The following is a 20,686-nucleotide window of genomic DNA, read 5'->3' as shown; positions in this document are numbered from 1 at the left end:
GCGGCTGTATTTAGCTGCCTGTGAGTCACTGCCGCTGGGGCTCTGAAAGTGGGTGGGCAGGGGCCTCGGGCTTCGGGCGGCCCCTAGTGGCCTCTTGATGGCCACAAGGCCAGGGTGCTGTCACCTGTGTGATGGGACACCTACCTGGGGCAGCTGCTCCTCTCTCTAGGACAGATGCCGCCATAGCCACGGAGCCCTCAGTGCCTTCCGGGTCCCGTGGTCGAGAGGGGCCAGGACCGTCCCTGCAGGGGCTTGGTCCTCTCTCAGTCCCCCAGTGTCCCACCAGACCGTGCTCTAAGTAGCCGGCCAGGCAGCCCGGGCTGGGCTGGGACACAGCTGTCACTGCCAGGTTGAGGCTGTGCCCTAAAGGTCTGTTCTATGGTCCCTGTGGAGGGGGACAAGCTTGCTGTCCCCCCACCCCGTGTCTCCCCAGACCCACCCAGTGTCACAGACCATGTAGAGGCTATGCAGCTGGAGGGCGGCCATGCCTGGGTACTGGTGGCAGACAGCTGGGTGGGTGTGATTCGGGAGAAGACAAGAGGGAGGGAATGGGGTGTGGGTGTCTGTGTGCACACGCGTGTGCCCGTGCATGCAGTGCACATGTGTGTGCACATGTGTGTGCACATGTGTGCACACGTGTGACTGTGTGTGTACATGTATGTGTGCACACGTGTAAACTCATGTCTCTTGGCCTACATGACAGGCAAGTGTGGGGAGCCTGGGAGCCCAGAGAGGAGTACTTGGTGGTGTTTCTGGGGTGGCGGGGGAAGGGCCCAGGCCCTGCACACCCTCCCTGAAAGCCTCTGTGCCCATAGGCCTGAGGTGGTCCTGACCCCACGGGGGCCTCTGTTCCGGGGCCTCGGGCCGCTTCTGGGCTGGGCCAGGAGGGAGCGGGGAGCGTCGGATAGGCCCCGCCCCACCATAACCCTGCAGCCATGCAGCATCCCCCGCTATGTGGCACTAGAACTGGGGAACCACTTCTTGCCTGGGTTGTTGTCACCTTCCAGAGGCCCCAAGTTTGGGGAAAGTGTGGATTCAGGAGTTGACAGGTTTCCCCACTCCCACCCCTTGGAATGTCAGAAGGCCTTGGAGACAGCCGCAAATCAGCTGTGTTGTCCCGCTGAGGACCGGGGGGACAGGAGGAGATGTCGGCCTCTGGGTCAGGTTGCCTCTCCCCTGCATGAGACGCCACCCTCCCCCTGCCAGGACCGAGTCCCTGCCCTCCTGGTCTGTGCATGCACACGCCTGTGGGCACAGGCCGGCGCACATGCACACGCCCAGGCACACGTGTGCACACGCCCGTGAGGCTCGGCCTCTGTTAGGCCGTCGCCGGCTCTGAGCCTTGGGCTCGTCTGGTGGCAGGTCGGAACCCCCAGAGCTCGTCCTCCCGAGCGGTTGGCATGTCCAGTGGGGTCAGAAGCAGGCGTGTTGCCGGAGAGGGGCGTGCTGAGCCCCGACACGTCATGTTTGTCTTGCCGTCTGACTTTAAGGGAGAGTCGACCCACGCCAGGGTCACCCACTCAAGCAGGCCCGGTGCCTGTCGCCCCTGCCACAAGCCAGCCCGCCTCGAGCAGGGACACAAAACTGAGGCCCACACAATTCCCACCTTTGTGAACAGAAATGCAGACGGAGAGGGCACAGCCCCTGGGGCCAGCGCCGCTGCAGAGGGAGGCACCTCTGGGCCGGGCAGTCTCGGCGGATGCGAAGCCTGGCTGGGGGAGGGGCTGGGGAGGGCCCCGGGAGGGCTCCTCCCTGCTCCCCCTGCATCTGTGCCTCACCCCTGTTGTCTTCACCTTTCTGTGCACCTTTATTTTCCAACTCAAAGGACCCTGGGTAGCCTGGAGTCTCTCGGGTTTCCCAGAGGCCCTGCGGGCAGTGCTTCCTGTCCGGGCGTCCATCCCGATCGGGAGGCCTTCAGGCCCGCACTGAGCAGGGACACGTGGCAAGTGGGTGTGCAGACAATCCCGCCCTGCTCCTAGATGGGGCTTGGGACACCTCACGGGCTCACTTACGCGGGAGGCCAGATCCAGGCACTGGCTCTCTGGCCCCTTGCTCTGTGCGGGGACACAGCTCTGGTTCGGGGGGACATGAGGAGGGATCCAGATCTCCTCAGGCCCAGAATTAGCATGACAAAGCCTGGGTAACACTGCAGAGGCCTGGGTCAAACTCCTGTGCTGCCCACTCTGGGCCACCACTCAGTCGAGAGTCCGTTTTCTGAGCATGATAGCGCCCGTGTCGTGGAGCGGCTGAGAGAGTGGACATGTGAAATGATACCGTGTGTGAGGACTCGGTTGTTAGTCTTGGGAGATGATGACGACAGGGGGATGGGGTAGAGAAGGGGGAGGAGGAGGAGTCGATGTTGCCAGCGGTGGGGCATGGAGCCATGAGGCCGATGGGGTCCTCAGAATCTGTGACCTGTGCTTTGTCTCCAGGGTCACGGGCGGGGAATTGTTCGAGGACATCGTGGCCCGAGAGTACTACAGCGAGGCGGATGCCAGGTGGGTGTGCAGGCCTCTGTCCTTCCGGCTCCCTTCTCTTCCCACCCCTGCCTCATTCGGTCGCCGCCGGCCCCCGGGGCCCGCGCGTGCTCCTGTGGGCAGAGCGGCTCACACGGCTGAGGCAGACGGTCTGCCGGGCGGAGGCGGCGTTCCTGCCGGGAGCCCGGAGCACGTCCCAGGAGCAGCCGCTTTTGTGTCCTCCCCCAGATCGGAGCGGGCTGGAGCCGGGAGCGCCCGGGCCGGCTCCGCTTCCCTGGGGTGGGGATGGCCCAGAGAGGGGCTTTTTCGCAGGGCGGGGGGTGGGGTGGGGGGTGGAAGGGGGAGTCATGGTGCTCCCCCCGCCCCCGCCTTGGACATCTGTGTGTGGCCCACAGCAGCACCCGGCAGGACCTTCCTCGAGGAAATGGGCAGTTTCCAAATGCTTTTCCGAAGATGGGGCAGGGGTCCCTTTCCGTGCCGTCTTTCCAGGGCCAGAGGCAGGAAGGGCAGGCAGGCAGGGAGAGCCTGTCCGTGGTGGGCAGGAAGCCCGGGCCCTGTGTGGAGGGACGGAGGGGCTCCGGCTCCCTCTGGCTGAGGCTCCTGTGGGGGCCCCCGGGCAGCCCTTCCCCCTGGGGTCAGCCATCCCAGGGGATGGGGACCCCAGGGACGTCAGGGGGCCACCCGCGGCCTGCTGCTGGGGACACAGGGCCCTCCTTCGTGGAAGGGAGGCCGGCGGCGGCCAGCTGGCAGCTGTGGCCCATGCATGTCAGCCTGAGGACAGCCGGGTCCCAGAACCCCTCTTGTGACAAAGACAAAAAGCGGCTCTGGTCGCTCTAGCTGCTGGTGTCCACTATGGATGCTTTTTATTCTTAATTTTTCATGTTACTTGTTCCTAAAAACTTCATTAATGAGCATATATTCCTTTTCTAATCCAGAAAATGAATATTATTATTTCATTTTAATTTTTTTAATAGATGTTATCTATCTGAGAGAGAGAATGAGCCAGGCAGGAAGCAGAGGCAGAGGGAGAGGCAGGCTTCCCGCTGAGCAAGGGGCCCATAGACACGGGGCTCGGTCCCAGGACCCCGAGATCAAGGCTGAGCCGAAGGCGTTTGCATCACTGACTGAGCCCCCGGGCGTCCCTTGAATATTATTTTTTAAAGTAGCTTTTTGTGACTTGTTTCTTTACCCACGGGCGACCATGCCTGCTGGCAACAGCCTGAGCGAGTCCCGCGGCGGCCTGGGTCCCCACCCAGGGCCTCCTGGGTCCTCCAGGGTCGGGGCTGGGGTTGGGGGGTGTCAGGGACAGGGCGCAGGGGCACGGGCTGCTTTCCTAAGGCTCCGTGAGGAAGGACCTGTGTTTCGTCCGCTACCTGGGAGTGGCCGGTCCCCTTCAGGAGCAGATCCGTCCTCATTTCCTCCTTTAAGAAAAGTAGGGAGAAGAGCCGAGCCGCGCGCCCGGGGCCGGGGTGGGGACGTCCGCAGGGTGGGCGCCTGCCTGCCGGGCCTGGGCTGTCCTGATCTCTGCGGGGGTGGGAGGAGCTCTGGGGAGGCCAGGTGGGCAGGGTCCTGCTGGCTGGCCCAGGGCCCGGCACCCACCACCAGTGCAAAGCCAGCACGAGGAGGGCCTGCCCTCCAGTTCTGCCGCCACGGCCACGTGGCTGCCTGCATCCGGGCCGCCAGCCTCCACGGCCCTCTGTGTCCCCACCGGCAGTGCCCTGCCTCTGGGGCCTTTGTCCTCGGCACCCTTCACCGCCTGGGGCCTGGCCCCTTCCCTGCATGCCGCAGCAGGTGCTCCCGGCTCAGGGGTGGGAAGGCCCGTGGCTGCAACTCCCTCTTGGCTGGGAGCCCCTGGGCGCCGCCCCCCACCCCAGACCACCTGTGTCCAGCCGTGCACACACTCTGTGTTCCCCAATGCCTGGGGCCTCCGAGCTCCTCCCTCACCCGCCTGCCCCTCCTGCCTGCCTCTCGGCCTTGTCTCCGACACCCTCTCCAGCCCCCAGCCCCACCGCTTGACGCTTGTGGATCCCTCTGGCCCCACTCCTGTTGGGGACCCCGTCGTGGAGGGCCCCCCTGGTGTTCGGGGCCCCTTGGAACTGGCCCAGAGGAGACAGGGCTGGGGTCCCCCACGAATGCCTAGTTTTCTCTCACAAAGCCTGCCTCGCTCACTGCCCAGCACGGAGAAGGCGACGAGGGGACTCTCAGGGAGCGCCTCTGGGAGCCTCTTGTCCCCGGAGCTCTGGCCCTGCATTTGACTTCGTGCTGGTGCTTCGTTTCCGGGCAGAAGGACCTGACCGTCTGCCACAGACTCACCCACGGGCATCATCAGGAACCGTGGCAGACGTGGCCCAGGCTAACGCCCATCCTGGGAGGGCTGCCTGGCTCTGGGGACCTGCCCCTGAGAGGGGTCAGTGCCGTGCGGAGGCAGGGAGGTCCGGCCCTGGGGCCGGCCGGGGCCAGTGCTGCTCGCGGCGGGGTGTCCTGGGCTGCCGGCGTGGCGAGTCTCTGGAGGGGGCGGGAGGGAGGCCGGCCCTGCCCTTCTGAGCTCTTTCCCGATCCCACGTCAGAGGAACGTGGCGGTTTGTGGGGAACCTGGAGCATCTTTTTGCAAAGCAGGGAAAGCAAAGGTCAAAATATTTAGGACCCAGTTTTTAGAACCCTAGAAAGCTATGTGGGTCTTGAGAGATGTTTCAAGGGCCCCCGAGAATCCGACTGCCCCAGCGAGAAGGAGGCGGCGGCAGGGATGCAGCTGGGGTGACCCCAGAGCCTGGTACCGGGAGAATGGTGTCCAGGACCCAGCCAGCGTCTAGAATGCTCTTGGCAACAACTCTGACCCAAAAAGGCCCCGCCAGGAAGATGGTACAGGGTGAGCAGGAGGGAAGGTGGGCAGGACTCCAGGCTGTGGTCCCAGGCTGGAGTGAGCAGGGGCCGGTAGTGCCCTGGAGCCCCCCAGGCCAGGGCCTCCCGGAACGGGCTCCTGCAGGCTGCAGCATCAGGCTCCCACCACCACGTGGCCGGCGGGGAGCCCAGCTTAGGCAGCTCTCTCCTGGCCACAGGGGAGACAGTGCGAGTCTGTGCCCTGCCCGCCGGTTTCTCCCTCCTGGCGCCCGGGAAGCCCCTGGAGTGGGGTCTGTCAGTCCCGCGATGCTCTCGGAGATACACGCTGGTCGGGAGTGTGGGCTCACGTCTCTGGTGCTGCTTTGGGCCCTGCGTTCCCAGGAGGGGACAAGGAGGAAAGCAGTGGTGCGGCCCCCAGTCTGAGGCAACAGTCCCAGTGTGTCCTGCAGCGCACGGACCTGTGGGTCCAGCAGACGTTCTCGGGACCTCTCCTTGCTGGGCGCGGCCGGATCATGAGGAAGGAACCCCGTTGGGACTGTGGCAGAGGCCGTGGGACTGTGGGACGGTGGTGGGCGGCCCAGAGGGTGTTGTCAGGGCTCAGAGCCAAGGAAGGGTCTCGAGGGGCAGGTGGAAGATGGGCTTGACCCAGAGCTGAAGCAGGTTGTGCCGCAGGCTCAGCAGGTCTGACGGGAGGCAGGGACCCCGGGGCCCGCCGGAGCAGCCAGAGGCCCAGGCCATGTCCCCCTGTGGCCCGCGAGGGCAGGGCAGGCTCCTACGGGACAGCGGGGTGCAGGCCAGCACCGAGCGGCAGCAGCTTGGGAGGCGGCTGGTCTGCCAGGGCTCCCCACCGCCCCCCAGTTCCCTGCCAATGCCACAGGGCGAGGTGGGCCCAGGGACCGGTGGCGGAGCGCCGGGTGTGAGCACCGACAGCCCCGGGGCTCTGCCTGCACCCCGCGTCCGGCCCCAACCTTAGAGGAGGGGCCCCGGTGGAGTGGTCCCCCCAATGAGCTTGCCATGGGGGTCAGCCCACAGGTGCTGAGCACGTGGCCGCCATAACAGGGGGCTGGCGCCACCAGGACGGGAATGAGGACCATGGGGGATGGTTCTAGGCAGGTGAGGGCTTTGTGGGAGGGCTCTGGGCAGGTTTTGAGGGTGAGTTAGGCCCGTGCACAGGGACAGGAGACCCCAGGTCCCGAGATTCAGGGCGTGAGGGGGCTGTGGTTCCTGCCCGTGGTGGCGCTGACGAGAGGTGGCCTCCCCCAGGTCTGGGCCCGGCTCCTTCCGACCCCCCGCAGAGCTCAGGCACTATTGTCATTGGGGTTCCCAGGTCCTGGCTTATGCAGGGAGGAAGCTCGGGTTTCCTTCCCGTGCTGCGGGCAGATGTCCCTCACATGTGTGCTCTCCCAGCCGTGCCTAGAGCTACCTGAGGACCCGGTCTGGTCCCTCACCCCGTGCCATGTTCATGGTTAGGAGAACAGCCGACCCTCAGTCACCTGCCAGGTCCGGCCGTGGCAGGAGGGGTCCTGAAGCAGTCTGCCTCCCTGCCTCGCCCCCACCCAAGGGGCTGTGAGTGCTGTCCTGGGCAGGGGGCTCCTGGCGGCCCGTGGCTGGCCATGCTGCAGGGGTGGCTGGGACCCCAAGGAGTCGGGGGCTGGCGCTGGGGCAGCCGGCAACCGTGGGCACCCTCGGGGCACCTGGGGGAGGCAGGCTTGGGCCCCAGGGTGTTGTGCATGCACAGGTGTGTGAGGAGCCCGAGGGCAGCCCTGAGCTCTCCCTGCAGCCAGGCGTGCCCGGAAGGCCCCCGACACCTGCCTGGCTCAGGGCTCGGGACAGAGGCAGGAAGCTTCCAGGACCACGGGGCTGGCCCGGGGCCGAGCAGCCGGTGTGGCCGGCTGTGGGATTGCCACTGCGCCAGGACCGCGGGGCTCTGGTGGCCACCCCGCTCCACACGGCTGGCCTGCCCGGCAGGGTGTGCGCTCAGCCCTGGTCCCCCTCCCAGAGGATGTCTGGCGCGGGGTCAGGCCCGGGCGGCATGAGCCGGGGGAACGGGTGCGTTCTCTGAGTGCTGCTGCTGTGAGCCTGGTCAGAGGAGAAGGTGGGGCACGGGGGCTGGCCCTGCCCCGTGCTGGCCGCGGGGGACCCCCTTCCAGCCGGCATCTCCTCTCCTGTGCGGCAGGCAGCACCTTGACTCTCTGCTTTCCTGCGACCCCAGTGTCACATAGCACCCCATTCCCGCACCCCTGTCCCTCGAGGCCACCCTCACTAACACGCTTGCTGTTTGTCACAGTCACTGTATCCAGCAGATCCTGGAGGCGGTTCTGCACTGCCATCAGATGGGGGTCGTCCACAGGGACCTCAAGGTGAGTCCCCAACCCCGCTCTAGGCCAGCTGGCCGTTGGCGGCTGCATGTCCTGCAAGAAGGGGCCAGGGAGGGGAGGGGGAGCGTGAGGACGAGCACGTGTGGGGGCGCATGCAGGGGCGTGTGTGTGTGAGAATGCACACGTGTGTGCACGTGTATGTGTGTGTGCACATGTCCACTCGGGGTGTCTGGGCTGCAGGGGGGACACAGACCCAGCAGGGGGGCACACAGGTGACCTGCACACAGGTGGGGCAGGTGCCAGGGAGCAGGGCTGGGGAGGGCGTCCAGCCTGTCCTGCGAGTCTGCTGCCCTGGGCTCACTCCGGGCAGAGCGGTTTGTCCCCCCTTAGGGCACCCCCTCCACCTTCCCTGCCTCTCAGTGTCTCCAAAGCGGGCTTCCTGTCCGCTTTCCTCCGGGCCCGGGCTGTGGGGGAAGGGCCTGTCATTCCTGCCGAGAGTCCCCAGGAGGCACTTGACACTGACCTTCCCAGGCTGAACGGGGTCGCACCTCCCTTGGGCCACTGAGGGGTGTGCGTGTGAGCTGATCTTTGCAGGGGCTGCTCTGGGGATGGTGTCGCACCAGGAACAGGCCCGGGGTCCCCTCCCGTGCCCTTTCCGTCTGTCTCTGGTCCTGCGTCCTTGCCTGCTGTGTGCGCCCGTGCTGGGGGCCTCAGCGTCGGGCAGCGCGTTTGGTCTGAAGCCGCGTCCCATGGCAGCACGCCCCCCACCGTGGCCACGGAGCCCGTGGCGCATGAACATACGTGCGCCCCCCACCCCGGCCCCGGCATGTCCCGGGCCACACCAGCCTGCTGGAGAGAAGAAAAGGGCAGGACAGTGGACCTTCTGCCTCCTGCCAGGTGTGGAGGGCAGATGGCGTCTCTTCTTCCAGGGAGGACGCCTGTCTCCTGACGGGGACAGACCCCTAAGGCCATCCTGTGGTGGGTTTGCGCTCAGCCGAGTGTGGCGTGGGGAGAGCAGGGGGATTTGGCACCGTGTTGGGGGGTTGTGAGGGAACTGTGGGGGAGCGGGGGTCCCCCACTCTTCTCTGGGGCTGAGCCCTCACCATGGCAGTCCTGCTCGGCCGCACATCTCACACAGGTGACGTGCTGGGGACATGGGGCCCGGCCAGCTGTGTGAGCCTGGGGAAGTGCCGGTCTCTGCCATGGGGCTGGCATCGTTCGTGGGTTCCAGGGGCCGTGGGCACGTTCTGCCGCCTCAGGGTCCCCAGCACTGTTAACGGGGTCTCCTGGCGCACCGCCACGGCTGTACTCTCGGTGGGCCTGCCTGCCGGGACGGTGGCCTGGGGCGGGGGCTGAGGGCCCCTGGCGGTCGGGGACGAGGGAGGCTGGAGGCCAGAGCTCTGAGGGCTCTGCGCTGCGCGCTGAAGGCGGCCAGGCCGGGATGGGCGGGCCCGTGGACAGGGCACGGTGCGCAGAGAGCCCCGTGGTGCTCCTGTGGGATGGGGGACAAATGTCCTTTCAGCTTGCCCAAGCGCGCTGCTCCTGAGACGGGGGCATGTGAGGGGCCTTTCCTCACTGGGGGCGCTGGATGGCCCGAGCCAGAGGGCTGGGGCGATCAGACGCTCTCCGCCGCTTCCCTACGCTGGTCCTCTGGGGGGGGGGGCGCCATTCCTCAGGCAGCCCCCCACCGCGTCTGGGCACCCAGATGTGGGACATGGCGGGCGCACTGCCTGCCAGCCTGGTGAGGGGCTCTCGGTTCTGCCCGCCACACTCCGTGTTCTCGGCCTGGGTGTGACAGCTCCCCTCTGCCCCCTTGGGTCACAAAGAATCTGTCGGGGCAGCACCCACCCGGCAGGGTGTCAGCCTGCAGACCGCCATCCCACCTGTTGTGCCCCCTTCCCTCCGTGTCCTGTGGTGTGACCCACACGCGCACTGGCCGGTCGCCTTCCCTGCAGCCCGAGAACCTGCTCCTGGCAAGCAAGTGCAAAGGGGCGGCCGTGAAGCTGGCGGACTTTGGCCTGGCCATCGAGGTGCAGGGGGACCAGCAGGCATGGTTCGGTGAGTGGGGACCCGCGGCCGCCTGGAGCGAGGGCGGGGGTCTCGAGGTGCAGGGGTATCAGCAGGCATGGTTCGGTGGGTGGGGACCCGCGGCCGCCTGGAGCGAGGGCGGGGGTCTGCTGCCCTCTTGGCCCTCACACCGCCCTGCCCTGTCCCCAGGGTTTGCCGGCACGCCAGGCTACCTGTCCCCAGAGGTCCTGCGCAAGGAGGCCTATGGCAAGCCAGTGGACATCTGGGCATGTGGTGAGCCCTCTGTGGAGGCGGGGTGGGGCCACAGGGCCACGGTGGGGGGAGCCCTGCGCCCGCGCCGGGCTTGCCCCTGGGCTGACTCGGGGTTGCTGTCCGCCAGGAGTTCCTCTCCCCACCCAGACTAGAATTGCTCATGTGACCCTGGCTGGGCCCTCCTGGCTGAAGCCCACCACCCCAGTGCCTGCCCTGCACCTGAAGAGAGGTCTGGGCCAGAAGGAGCACACGGCATGGGGTGGGCGGGGGGCCTCGTGCAGACCACCGTGGCAGGGTCGCTGCAGGAGCTGAGCCCTAGACGTGACCCTTGTGTTCCGAGGGCATGGGGGTGGGCTAGGGGTGGAGCCTACAAGGGGGATCCAGAGAGTGGGGGACTGGGGGTGGGGTGGGGGGCTAGGGGGCAGGGAGCTGGGGCCTGGGGAGGAGGCTTGGGGGAGGGGTGCAGGGAGGGGGGTGGAGGAGTGTTGGGGGCAGGGAGCGGGGGGGCTGGGGAGGAGGCTTGAGGAGGGGTGGGGGCAGGGCAGCGTGTGAGGCCAGTGCTCTGCTCTGCGCAGGGGTGATTCTGTACATCCTGCTGGTGGGCTACCCGCCCTTCTGGGACGAGGACCAGCACAAGCTGTACCAGCAGATCAAGGCGGGAGCCTATGACGTGAGTGTTCGACCCTTCCCGCCCCTTCCTCAGCCGGGGGAGGCAGGCTTCTCAGAATCAGGGCCCCCGTGCGAGCCCTCAGAGGACTCTGGCTGCTATCTGGGGAGGGGGCTTCACACTCCTTCGTTGTCGCTTCCGTTTCTAGTTTCCATCTCCCGAGTGGGACACGGTCACTCCTGAAGCCAAAAACCTCATCAACCAGATGCTGACCATCAACCCCGCCAAGCGCATCACAGCCCACGAGGCCCTGAAGCACCCGTGGGTCTGCGTAAGTCCCCGCACGCCGACCCTGGGGTCCTCCGCCCGCCGCTGGCGCGTCCCCAGGTCTCCTGGCTGCGCGCCGCCTGCGGCACTGGGACCCACTGCGCGGCTGTCAAGGCCTCCATTTCTGGTCCGGCCTGTGTGTGAGGGGACGGAGTGTCGAGGCAGACCAGGGGGCCTGGGTAGGGGACACGGCCGTCGGGAGAGCCAGGAGGATGAGGGTGGGGGGTGGGTTCCAGGTAGAAAGGGGCGGTGGGCTCAGGGCTGGGCAGCCGAGGGGGACAGCTGACCTCTGGCTGCAGTGGGTGGCCGGTGGCTTTGGCACAAGGGCCGTGGCACAGCCCTGCTGTCCTGAGCCCTCTCCCTGAGGGACGAAGAGCTCTCGGAGCCTTTAGCAGGGTGTGACGGCCCCTCTCCCCACAGCAACGCTCCACGGTGGCCTCCATGATGCACAGGCAGGAGACCGTGGAGTGCTTGAAAAAGTTCAACGCCCGAAGGAAGCTCAAGGTGAGACCTGGGCCCCGGCGCCCAGCCCGCCCGCCCCACGGCCTGTGTGCTCGCCCGCTGGGGGCTTGCCCGTGACTTGACGGCCCCAGGCCAGGAGTGGCCAGAGGGGTCCCGGCGGGCTGGGTGAGGGGAGACACGGGGTCCCGGCGATCCCGGCACCCTCCCAGAGCGGACGGGTCAGGCGGACCCAGCCCCTGCACGGCAGCGGCGCTCGGGGACCCCCCGGGCTATGGAGGCGCAGGCGCCCCAGCGTGAGTGGGTGGGCGGCCTCGGACCCCAGCAGGCCTGGCACGGACAGCAGCCCGAGCTGCCGGTGGCCGGGCGGGGGGAGGAGGACGAGGGCCGCCGCAGCAGCCCCGGGGGTCCTGAAGGCCCCGGAAGCTACGCTCAGCCTCTGTTTTCCGTCGGGGAGCGGGGGCCGGTCCCTGAGCGGCAGAGAGCCGGTAGACTCTCGGGGTGCCAGGCCGGGACCCAGGTCCCGCTGGTGCCCCCGGGCTGAGGTCCGGGCTGCGGCGGCCTGGCCTCAGCTGCGTGTCTCTCCCCAGGGCGCGATCCTCACCACCATGCTGGCCACGAGAAATTTCTCAGGTGAGAACGGTTTGCTGGCGGAGGGGAAGGCTTCCCAGGGAGCCGCCGCCGGTGGCCCGCCCCCTCGCGCCCCCCTCCCCCCGGCCCTTCTCCCCCACGGCGCAGCGGCCTTCTGCCCGCTCGGGACCGCGAGGCCTGGACTCCGGGCAGCACCCCAGGGTCCGCCCCAACCCCGACCCAGCCCGGCCTGGGAGGCCGCCCGGCACACGTCCACGTCCCTGCGTGTTGGGTCTGTGTCCTCGCTGCCGTCTGGGCCGCAGCCCTGTGTGTCTGTCCAGGTGTTGGTCGCCACCTCCGTGGCCTTGTCCTGAGCCCTCTGAGCACCCGTTCTGTGTGTGGGAGGGGAGAGGAGGACCCGGGACCTCTCCACCGAGCTCTGGACTCGCTGGCGGCCACCCGCCTGGGGCGCTGTGGGTGGGCGGGGCTGGGGCGTGCGGCTGCTGCGGGGGCGTCTGTCAGCGACCCCAAGGCCAGGGGCCCTGGCAGGCCCACTGGGCAGAGCGTCGCCCGCGGGGCAGGTGGCCCCCTGGCTGTCCTGTGGTTGTGTGTCGCCCGCGTCACTGGTGCGGGAGCGTCTGGGGTCCGTCCCTGTCCGTCTGCATCTAGCTCCCCATCCTGTTCCTTTGGCTGTGGTGCCGTGCTGCCGGGACCGGGGGGGCGTGTGTCACACCAACACCAACGGGTCCTGTCCTGTGCGCACGCCCACTGGGCGCGAGAAGCCCCCGCTGGGGTTTTCTAAGGAGAAAGGAGGCAGACCCTTTCCAACTGTCCGTCGGTCCCAGTCCTGTTCCCACTCTCCTGTGAACGGGACTCTGGAACCATCCGCCACCCGACTGTGGACTCTAATCTTCTTCTGCTTCCTTTGTCTCTCCCTTCCCTTCCCCTGCCCGCCCCGTCTGTGTCCGCCCCTCCCTCGTCTCTAACCCGGTGCTAACAGTGGGCAGACAGACCACCGCTCCGGCCACAATGTCCACCGCGGCCTCCGGCACCACCATGGGGCTGGTGGAACAAGGTAGATGCTCTTGCCCAGGGTCCCGCCTGTTGGCATGCAGCCCCCCCGCTGCACGCAGCTGCCGGCCGGGCCTCCAGAGCTGCCCCCGAGGCCCCGGGAGCCCCTGCTCCCGCCGGGGACAGATCCCACACGGCAGCCCCCGCTGTCCCGGCAGCCTCAGACCCCATGCGCTGAAGGAGGGCTCAGGCTAGGGGACACCCGAGCCACGCCTCCCCCCAGATGCATTTCACCGGACCTCGGTCCTGGCCCCTGAGTCTGGGGGTCAGGAGACCCCTCTGGTCAGAGCCCTGTGCTCTGTGATCTCTCCCTGCTTGTCCGTCATGACTCCCGTTCAAAGCGACCTTGACCACCTGTAGGAAGCCTCAGGGCTGCTGCTGGGCCTGAACACTGAATGGGGGCTCTGGGGAAGAAGGCTTGGGGGCAAAGGTCCTGCACCATGAGAGCCCTCTTGCCAGCCCCCCGCCCTCCAGCACTCCCCGCCTGGCCCGCCCCTGCGCCCAGGCACCTGCACCGCGCTGCTCGCGTCGCTCGCTTGGAGCTGGAGGTCTGTGTGGGTCTGACGTGCGCATGTCTGCCCTGTGAGCTCCAGGACGGGGACCTCAGCCCCCAGAGAATGTCCTGTTGGGTCTTTCTGTGAGGCCCCAGGCCTCCTCCCAAATGTATGAGCAGAGAGGCTGCTTCTCTGGACGCCGCTCCTCCCAGGGGCCTCAGGCCAGCTCCTGCCCATCCCCCTGTGAACTGGCGAGAAGCCCTGAGGGCTAGCGGCCCCCAGGACCTGCCAGGGGCCAAGCCCGAGCCAAGGCCAGTGCAGGCGTAGGGTGCACAGAGCCTGTTACAGCCAAGGGCCGACCCCAGGGCTCCCCAGACGGAGCCGCGGGGGCCCATTTTCTGCTGGTGCCTTGTACTTTGGCCCCAGCCAGCCGTCCACCCCATTTCTTGCTTCAAGATCCCGCAGGGAGTGCATTTCTTAGCTGCTCCCTCCTGGGGGTACTCAGGGCAGGGCCACCCTCGGGAAGGATGGTCTGTGCCCTTTCTGTGAGCCCAGCGGACATGTCCAGCAGGCAAGGCTCCCGGAGGGCCGTTCGGAGCGCATGGGGGGGGGAGGAGGGCAGGGTGCCTGGGCGCTCCTGGAGAAGCGCGGCTGCTCAGTGCAGTGACCGAGGCCGCTGGGCTGCCCTCTGCCCGGGCCCCTGCCTGCGCCCGCCCGGCTGCCGTGGATCGTGGATGTGCAGCGAATGCATGCGCCGTGTGCATGCCCAGCCCTTGCGGGGGCACCCGGGGCTGCTCTGTCCCGGAGGCAGTCAGTGCATGCGGACGGAGCCCAGCATGGCTGTCTGGGGCCGCCGGCGAGGGGATGAGCCAGACGCTGGGCCTTGGGCTGAGGTCAGCCCACCTCGGCCAGTGGCATTGGGCGGGGTTCTCCGTGTCAAGGCCACGGCTCCTGCATAGGGGACAGCCTCCCGGGTGCCGCGGTACCCTGGCCGGAGGAGCCCGTGGGGTCTCTGTGGAGACGGATGCCGCAGGTCGTCAGAGTGTCTCGGCCTTCCCCGAGAAGGGGCGGGCAAGCTGGGGTTGGGAGGCAGCCGTGGCCGGCCTGAGGTCTCTGCTTGTCCACCATGGGCCTGGGGTACCCGCTCAGCCTGCCCCCTCCCCACCGGGGGCACCTGCTGCCAACTCGTGCATCTGACTTGAGAAAGCGTGGAGGGAGCGCCCTGTGCTTTGTACTGCTGGTGTAGACGGGGTCCGCAGGGCCCTGGAGACGAGGAATTTCCAGGAGCCGCTTTCCGGAGGGGCCTGCCCCGTGTCTTACAGCCGCTGGTCCAAGGGAGTTCCTCAGGGGAGGTGTTTGGGGATTGGTTAAGGGCCTGGGTGTCCGCTGTGAGGCTTTCTGGAGCCCAGGCCCCACTGGAGCCGTCTGAGTCTGCAGGGGCGTTGGTGTCTCGGGTAGCAGGGTCTGGAGAGTCAGGGACTGAGGGGGACCCTCTTGAGATCCAGGCCTGCCCCAGGGTCTCCGTCCGCTTCTCACCAGGGCTCGGTTCAAGAGCAAGGCCAGGCAGGGCGGGCTGCGTCTCCTCCGGGTGCCGGCCGGCTCTGACGTCCTGCACTAGTGTGCGGGTTCTGTGGGGATGCATGGCTCCGGGATGCTGGGCTGGACGCCTCTTTCCTCCAGGCCCCTGGAGAAGCCTGGCCCTGCTGGTCAGCCAGCAAGGACGGGGTCCCTGGGCTGTGCGACCTCAGCATGACTCCCATGTTGGGGGAGGTGGCCTACCTGTGCGCTGGACTTGGGGAAGGGAGCAGGGGGCTGAGGTCAGCGGGGGTTAGGTGCGAAAGCTCCCGTGTCCACAGGTTTGGGCTGTCCCTCCATGGTGGGTTATGGGGAGGTGGGTTGGAGCCGACCTCTGGGGGTTTCCAGGGTCCCCACAAGGGGAAGCAGACCTTTGGGAGATGGCAGTCTTGGTCCTGGGACGCTCCTGGGTCTGGGCCTGCAGGGCATTGGGGCCTAGTCCTGATCCAGCCTCGCCAGGACGGGGAGGGTGTGCTGCGGGGCGGGCAGGCCTGGTGGGCAAGGGAGGGGCCCTGTCACCCCTGCCCTGACTGGGATCCCGCGACACTTCTCGCGGTGCGGAAGCCCGCAGGACCCTGGCACGGGCCAAGAGGCAGGTCTCTGGTGACACGCGGCCTCGTGGTTCCTGGTGGGGAAGCCTTTGAGAGGGTGGACTGGTTGTGGGGAGAGACCGCCCCTGGGGTGGCACTGGGGTGGCGCTTGGATGGCCCCACAGGGCTCTCTGCTCGAGCATATCACCCATGGCCCTGCACAGAGCCTGGAGGGCGGCAAGGGGACCTTCACAGAGAGAAAGGTGGGCCACAGTCCAGAGGCTTGGGACCCTGACAGTGGTCTCAAAGCAAAGCAGCATTAAAGCCCCCTAGAACAGACGCCCCACCACCCCGGGAAGTCTGGGGGGGTGGCCTGGGTGCTGCCACAGAGGCTGCCAGTGTGGGGACCCCCCGTGGAGAACCGCTGCTCTCCCTGGGTCCCGGCGTGCACAGCGGCCCGGCGCCATGGCCTCCAGGGATGGTTCCCTCCATCAAGAGTCCCCCCGCCCCCCGTGAACTACCGGGGGCCACAGGGACAGCCGGCTGGAGGCTGGGGACCCACGGCGGGGTGGGGGGCTGCAGCAGCCCTGGGGGCCCACCCCCGACCTTGGCCCCTGGTGCGGCCGCTCTGTCCTGCACAGGTGGGGCAGTGCTGGGCCAGGAGAGCGGGTGGGGCGGGCAGGGTCCGGCGGGGGGGGGGGGGGGGGGTGGTCCTGGGCCGCGCGCGCTCTCTCGTGCCTGACCATGTGGATCTTGTTTTCTTTCTTTCCCTACTACCGCCTCCCTCCCTCCTCGCCTTTCCTTGCCTGGAAGGTAAGCCGGTCACGGTCACGGACGCTGCCACCGTGGAGGGCCCACATGCTGTGGGACTTGGTGGGGGGCGGGCTGCCCTGACCTCTGTGTGGTCGTGTTGGGGCGAGCCAGGCCGTCTGCTGGTGTCCCACAGGTGGTGGGCGGCGGCGGGAGACGCGGGGGGGCCCGCTGGAGCCTTCCCCACGGGTGGCACCTTGTTGAGCCCATCAGAGCCCCGGGGCCTCAGGGGTGGCCAGAGGGGCCCGAGTTGGGGCTGGTGCTGCCCCTATAAGGCCCGGAAATGACTCCAAGGTCAGGACTTCCAGGACTGGTTCCTGAGAACGAGGCAGCCCCTTGGGTGCTGAGCCAGGGGGCCTGTGGGCAGGGCGCTGAGTCCTGTTTGCCGAGGCAGGGGGCCGGGAGGCTGATGGCAGGCGGCCACCCGCACTTGGGATGAGCCCCTCCCTATGTGGGTGGATGGCCAGCTGCAGCCCGCCCCTGCCCGGGAACACAGGCAGGTGACAGGCAGATGGCCCAGCACCCCAGCCTGGTGCCCCATCCTGTGTTCCTGTGCAGGGCGGGGGGAGCACCTGCCTCCTCCTTGGTGGAGCCTGCACACTGCCCACGAGCCGCAGGGCCCATGTGGGACGGGAAACCTTGGTGTCCTGCGGGGTCATGGAGAATGGCCAGGGGAAGGGGTCTGTTCTGGGGATGAGAGCTTTGGGCTGTCCTGGGTCTCCCATGGGCCTTTTCCAGGATGGCCAGGCTCAGAACTGGGCAGACCTGCTTCCCCCCCACCCCGATGATAGACGCCACCCTGCCCTGGGACTTGGGATCCCCTGGCTGCCCCCTAGCTCTTGGGGATCCCCAGAGCCCGGCTGGCCCCGAGGTCAGCGCACACCGAGGGGGTGGGGAGTAGGGGGCCACAGGTCCTTTGCTCATGCTGCTTGTTTCCTCCCGATGCAGCAGCCAAGAGCTTACTCAACAAGAAGGCTGACGCGGGGAAGGTGAGTGCCCTGGCCCTAGGGCCCACCTGTGGCTGTGCTCCCCACCCTCCCTGGCGGGCAGGCCCTGGGCAGGGGTGTGGCTCCATCCCCCCCTGACTTCTTCCTCTCTCCACAGCCCCAGACAAACAGCACCAAGAACAGCGCCGCTGCCACCAGCCCGAAGGGGACACTCCCTCCGGCTGCCCTGGTACTGAGCCCCTCGGCCCCCTGTCCCCCAGCCCTGCCGCAGCCCGGCTGTGCAGTGGCCGCCTGTCGCGCCTGGGGTGAGGTGGGGTGCGGCCCCAGCTACCTCCGATGGACGATGCCTGGCCCTCCAGCTCCTCCTTGCCCCTCGGGTGTGGCATTAGGGCCGAGCCCCTTTCGGGGGGTCTCGGGGCTGCGCAGGGGCCTGGCCCGGTGTCCCACCTGTGGGTCAGCGCTGAGAGGCATTCAGGAGCCCTGCCCTGTGCTCCGCTGCCCTCAGCAGCCCACCCGGAGCGTCTGTGTCTGGCCACCCTGCAGGGGCCTGGCTGGGCGGGGAGACGCCTCCCAGCTGCTGCAGGGGCGCGCCCCCCGGGAGCTGAGGGCTCTGGTGTCTCCCAGGAATCGTGGGTGGGGCTGGTCTTAGCTGTGGAGCCCCCCAGTGATCTGGAGGGAGAGGAGCCCTTGTGGCAGTTGGCTTGGTGATGACCCAGCAGCAGCCAGGGCAGCATCCCGTGGGCGGCCGTACCGCGCAGGCCCTAAGCCACCGGGGGACACAGCCCCGTGGCTGTGCTGGCCTGTGGCTGCCCGGCAGGGGCGGCAGAGGCCCAGGGGCTTCTGGCTGGGCAGGCATGGGCAGACACAAGTTCAGAGGAGTCCGCTGGCTCTGGCCCTCTTGTCGGGGGGCCAGGGGGTGGGTCCTGGCCAGGCCCCACCCCGAGCTGGTGGCGTGGCTGGTGACGGTGCAAGGGCGCTACGTGCCCATGGCGGCCTGTGTAGGGCTGGCCGCCCCAAGAGGTCGGGGTTTGCCGGGGCCCGGGTTCCGAGTTCGTGCGGAGCCCAGCCCCACGCTGCCCACAGGAAGGCTCGGCTCGCCAGGTGGCCGTCCAGCAGGCGGGGGAGGCCTCAGCCTCGGGGGGGGAGGGTCCCACAGCCAGCCCCGTCTCGGACCCCCTCCATTCCATATGCCACCCCCACTCCCATGACATCTTCAAAACCTGCCGCCCATCCCAGGGCAGGGGGTCAGGCGGCGAGGCGAGGGGACGGGAGGACCTCGTTCCCCGCCTGCCGCCCCCACGCTCTGTGCTGCGCTCCGTGGGCGCGCGTGCTTCTCTCCGGCCTTCCTGGCCGCGGGGCCTCCCCAAACCGCTCTGCCTCCTGCCGCACACGCTCGGCTGCCTTCCTCCCCTCCACCCACCTTCTCCTCTCACTTCCCTCTTTCCTTCCTCTGTGCTTCCTTCTTCTGTAGGAGCCTCAAACCACCGTCATTCATAACCCCGTGGACGGGATCAAGGTACTACCGCACCTACCGGCCCCCTTGGGAGCCTGCGCCCAGGCAGGAGGCAGGCCCCCGGCCAGGGGCAGGTCTGGGGCGTTGACCCGGGGCAGCCCTTGTGCCGAGAGTTGGGGGGCAGGGGTACAGGGACCCCTCTCGAGGCAGGACAGAGCCCCACAGGTCCACGGCTGCCCCCTCGGAATGCGGCCCCGGGCGCGGCCGTCTCGGGCATGGCTGTACCGAGTCACTGTTGACGGCGGGGGCCCAGAGCAGGGTCCGCTTCTCAGGACCCTCCGTGCTGTCCATCCGGCCCTGACCGTGGGCAGGCCCAGCAGGGCCGGGAGCCAGGCGTGCAGGGCTGCCTCGGGGTGCCAGGGGAGGAGGGCCAGCGTGGGCCGGGAGGAGGGAGCAGCACAGACGCCACTGGCCGCCCCCATCACTCACCTCTGCCCCCGCTGCTTCCCGCCAGGCCGGCCTGCCTCTGCCGCTGCCCCGCGCCGCATCTCCTGCCGCATGGGCGCCTGCGCCTGGGGCCGGAGAAGGGGCTGGCTCTCAGGGTGGCGGGAGGGACGGCGGGCCGCCAAGCTGTGTTTCTAGGACCGGCAGCCGCCCCAGTCTGCAGTCGGACTCCCCCTGAGCCCCGGGCTCCCCAAAGGGCCCCTCATATCCTGGCTGCAGGCCGGGACCAGGGGCCAGTGGCTCTCAGCACAGACGCAACGTGCCAGAAAGGGCCTGGGTGTCCTCCTGCCTTTGTGGCTCGGGGCAGCTGTGCCTTGGGCCCTGTGTCTGGGGTGAGGCTCTTGTTTGTCTTGCAAGGGGCCTCTAGACAACCTTGGGGGGCTGTGGTACGAGCCCCGATCCTACAAGCTGCGGGCCACCCCCATCGCCGGGCAGGGCCTAGCGCAGGGCGTTTACTCGGGGCTGGGAGGAGCCCTGGAGGATTTCCTCAGGAGCAGGTGGACCTCCTGGGAAGTCCGTGACCGCTGCTGGGCCGCTGGTTCTTGAGCGGGGTCGGAGGCGCTGGGACGGCCGGTCTACCCTCGCAGCCCCCGCAGCGGGGAGACCGGGCTTGGCTGGACGGTCCAGGCCTGAGGGGCAGCCGGCCCCTGCTGGGGCAGGAGCTGCGGATGAGGCCACTCTTGAGGCCCTCCTGGCCTGTCTGCCGCAGTGCGCGGGCTGGGACGCCTCCCCGTTCCACCGGGAGTGCCAGGCAGCCCGTCTTCCTCTCTCACGGAAGAGTCACAGGGAGTCTCTCCTCCGGGCGCGTCTGGTCGGGAGAAGGCGCGTCTCGGCCCCTGGCCATTGCGGACGTGAGCGGCTGAGGCCTGGGGCTGGGTGACCGCCTGTGGGGTTCCGGGGCGGGCACCTCCAGGCCCCACAGAGGCGGGCTGGGACAGAGACCTCATCCTGACCCGCCGTCTCCCTGTGTGTCCCCCAGGAGTCATCGGACAGCACTCACACCACCATAGAGGACGAGGACACGAAAGGTACATCTGGAAGATGGCACGGTGGGGCGTCTGGGATGCGGGCAAGGGGTGTCCACGGGGCGCTGGCCCTGCTTGGCCACAGCCCCCGGGGCCTGCCTAGTGCGTGCGGGCCAAGAGGCCGGTGCTGTGGCCAGTGGGGGAGCTCCCAGCCTGCGGGGGAACAAGTTCATGGTTGAATTTGCTCTTTTTTATTCTCTTGAACTTCCTGAAGTCGGTGACTCTGCCCGGCTGGCAGCCACCTAGGAGACAGCCAGCAAGGGGCTCTGCCTGGGTTCTGGGTGTTTCCATGGCCCGTGACGGTGGGTGGGCCTCACCCGTGTAGGGCCCCTCTGCTCCCAGCTCTGTCCACCTCCCCTGGGAGGGCAGGTGGCATGTGGGCCCGCCGGAGCCTTTGGGCC

General features: G+C 68.0%; 1 protein-coding gene across 11 annotated transcripts in view; it reads left to right on the top strand.

The window, feature by feature from the left end:
* Window positions 1-20,686, top strand: part of CAMK2B (calcium/calmodulin dependent protein kinase II beta) — a 78,482-nt gene that overhangs the window by 49,298 nt on the left and 8,498 nt on the right. For 6 of the 11 annotated variants that reach the window (XM_080818133.1, XM_080818138.1, XM_080818139.1 and 3 more), the window contains 12 exons: window positions 2,433-2,498; window positions 7,603-7,675; window positions 9,589-9,691; window positions 9,851-9,934; window positions 10,489-10,583; window positions 10,729-10,851; window positions 11,268-11,351; window positions 11,897-11,939; window positions 17,308-17,345; window positions 17,461-17,532; window positions 18,775-18,819; window positions 20,240-20,288. In XM_080818133.1, coding sequence (XP_080674259.1) covers window positions 2,433-2,498; window positions 7,603-7,675; window positions 9,589-9,691; window positions 9,851-9,934; window positions 10,489-10,583; window positions 10,729-10,851; window positions 11,268-11,351; window positions 11,897-11,939; window positions 17,308-17,345; window positions 17,461-17,532; window positions 18,775-18,819; window positions 20,240-20,288 — 875 coding nt within the window. Of the gene's footprint in view, window positions 1-2,432; window positions 2,499-7,602; window positions 7,676-9,588; window positions 9,692-9,850; window positions 9,935-10,488; window positions 10,584-10,728; window positions 10,852-11,267; window positions 11,352-11,896; window positions 11,940-12,876; window positions 12,952-17,307; window positions 17,346-17,460; window positions 17,533-18,774; window positions 18,820-20,239; window positions 20,289-20,686 lie in introns of all 11 variants that reach the window. The other 5 variants (XM_080818130.1, XM_080818134.1, XM_080818135.1 and 2 more) reach the window with 2 other exon arrangements.

Source organism: Martes martes, assembly GCF_963455335.1.
Source record: "Martes martes genome assembly, chromosome: 11".
In the NCBI taxonomy this organism is placed as follows: domain Eukaryota; kingdom Metazoa; phylum Chordata; class Mammalia; order Carnivora; family Mustelidae; genus Martes; species Martes martes.
Note: the sequence above shows the minus strand (reverse complement) of the source record. Positions and strands in the feature narration are given on the sequence as shown.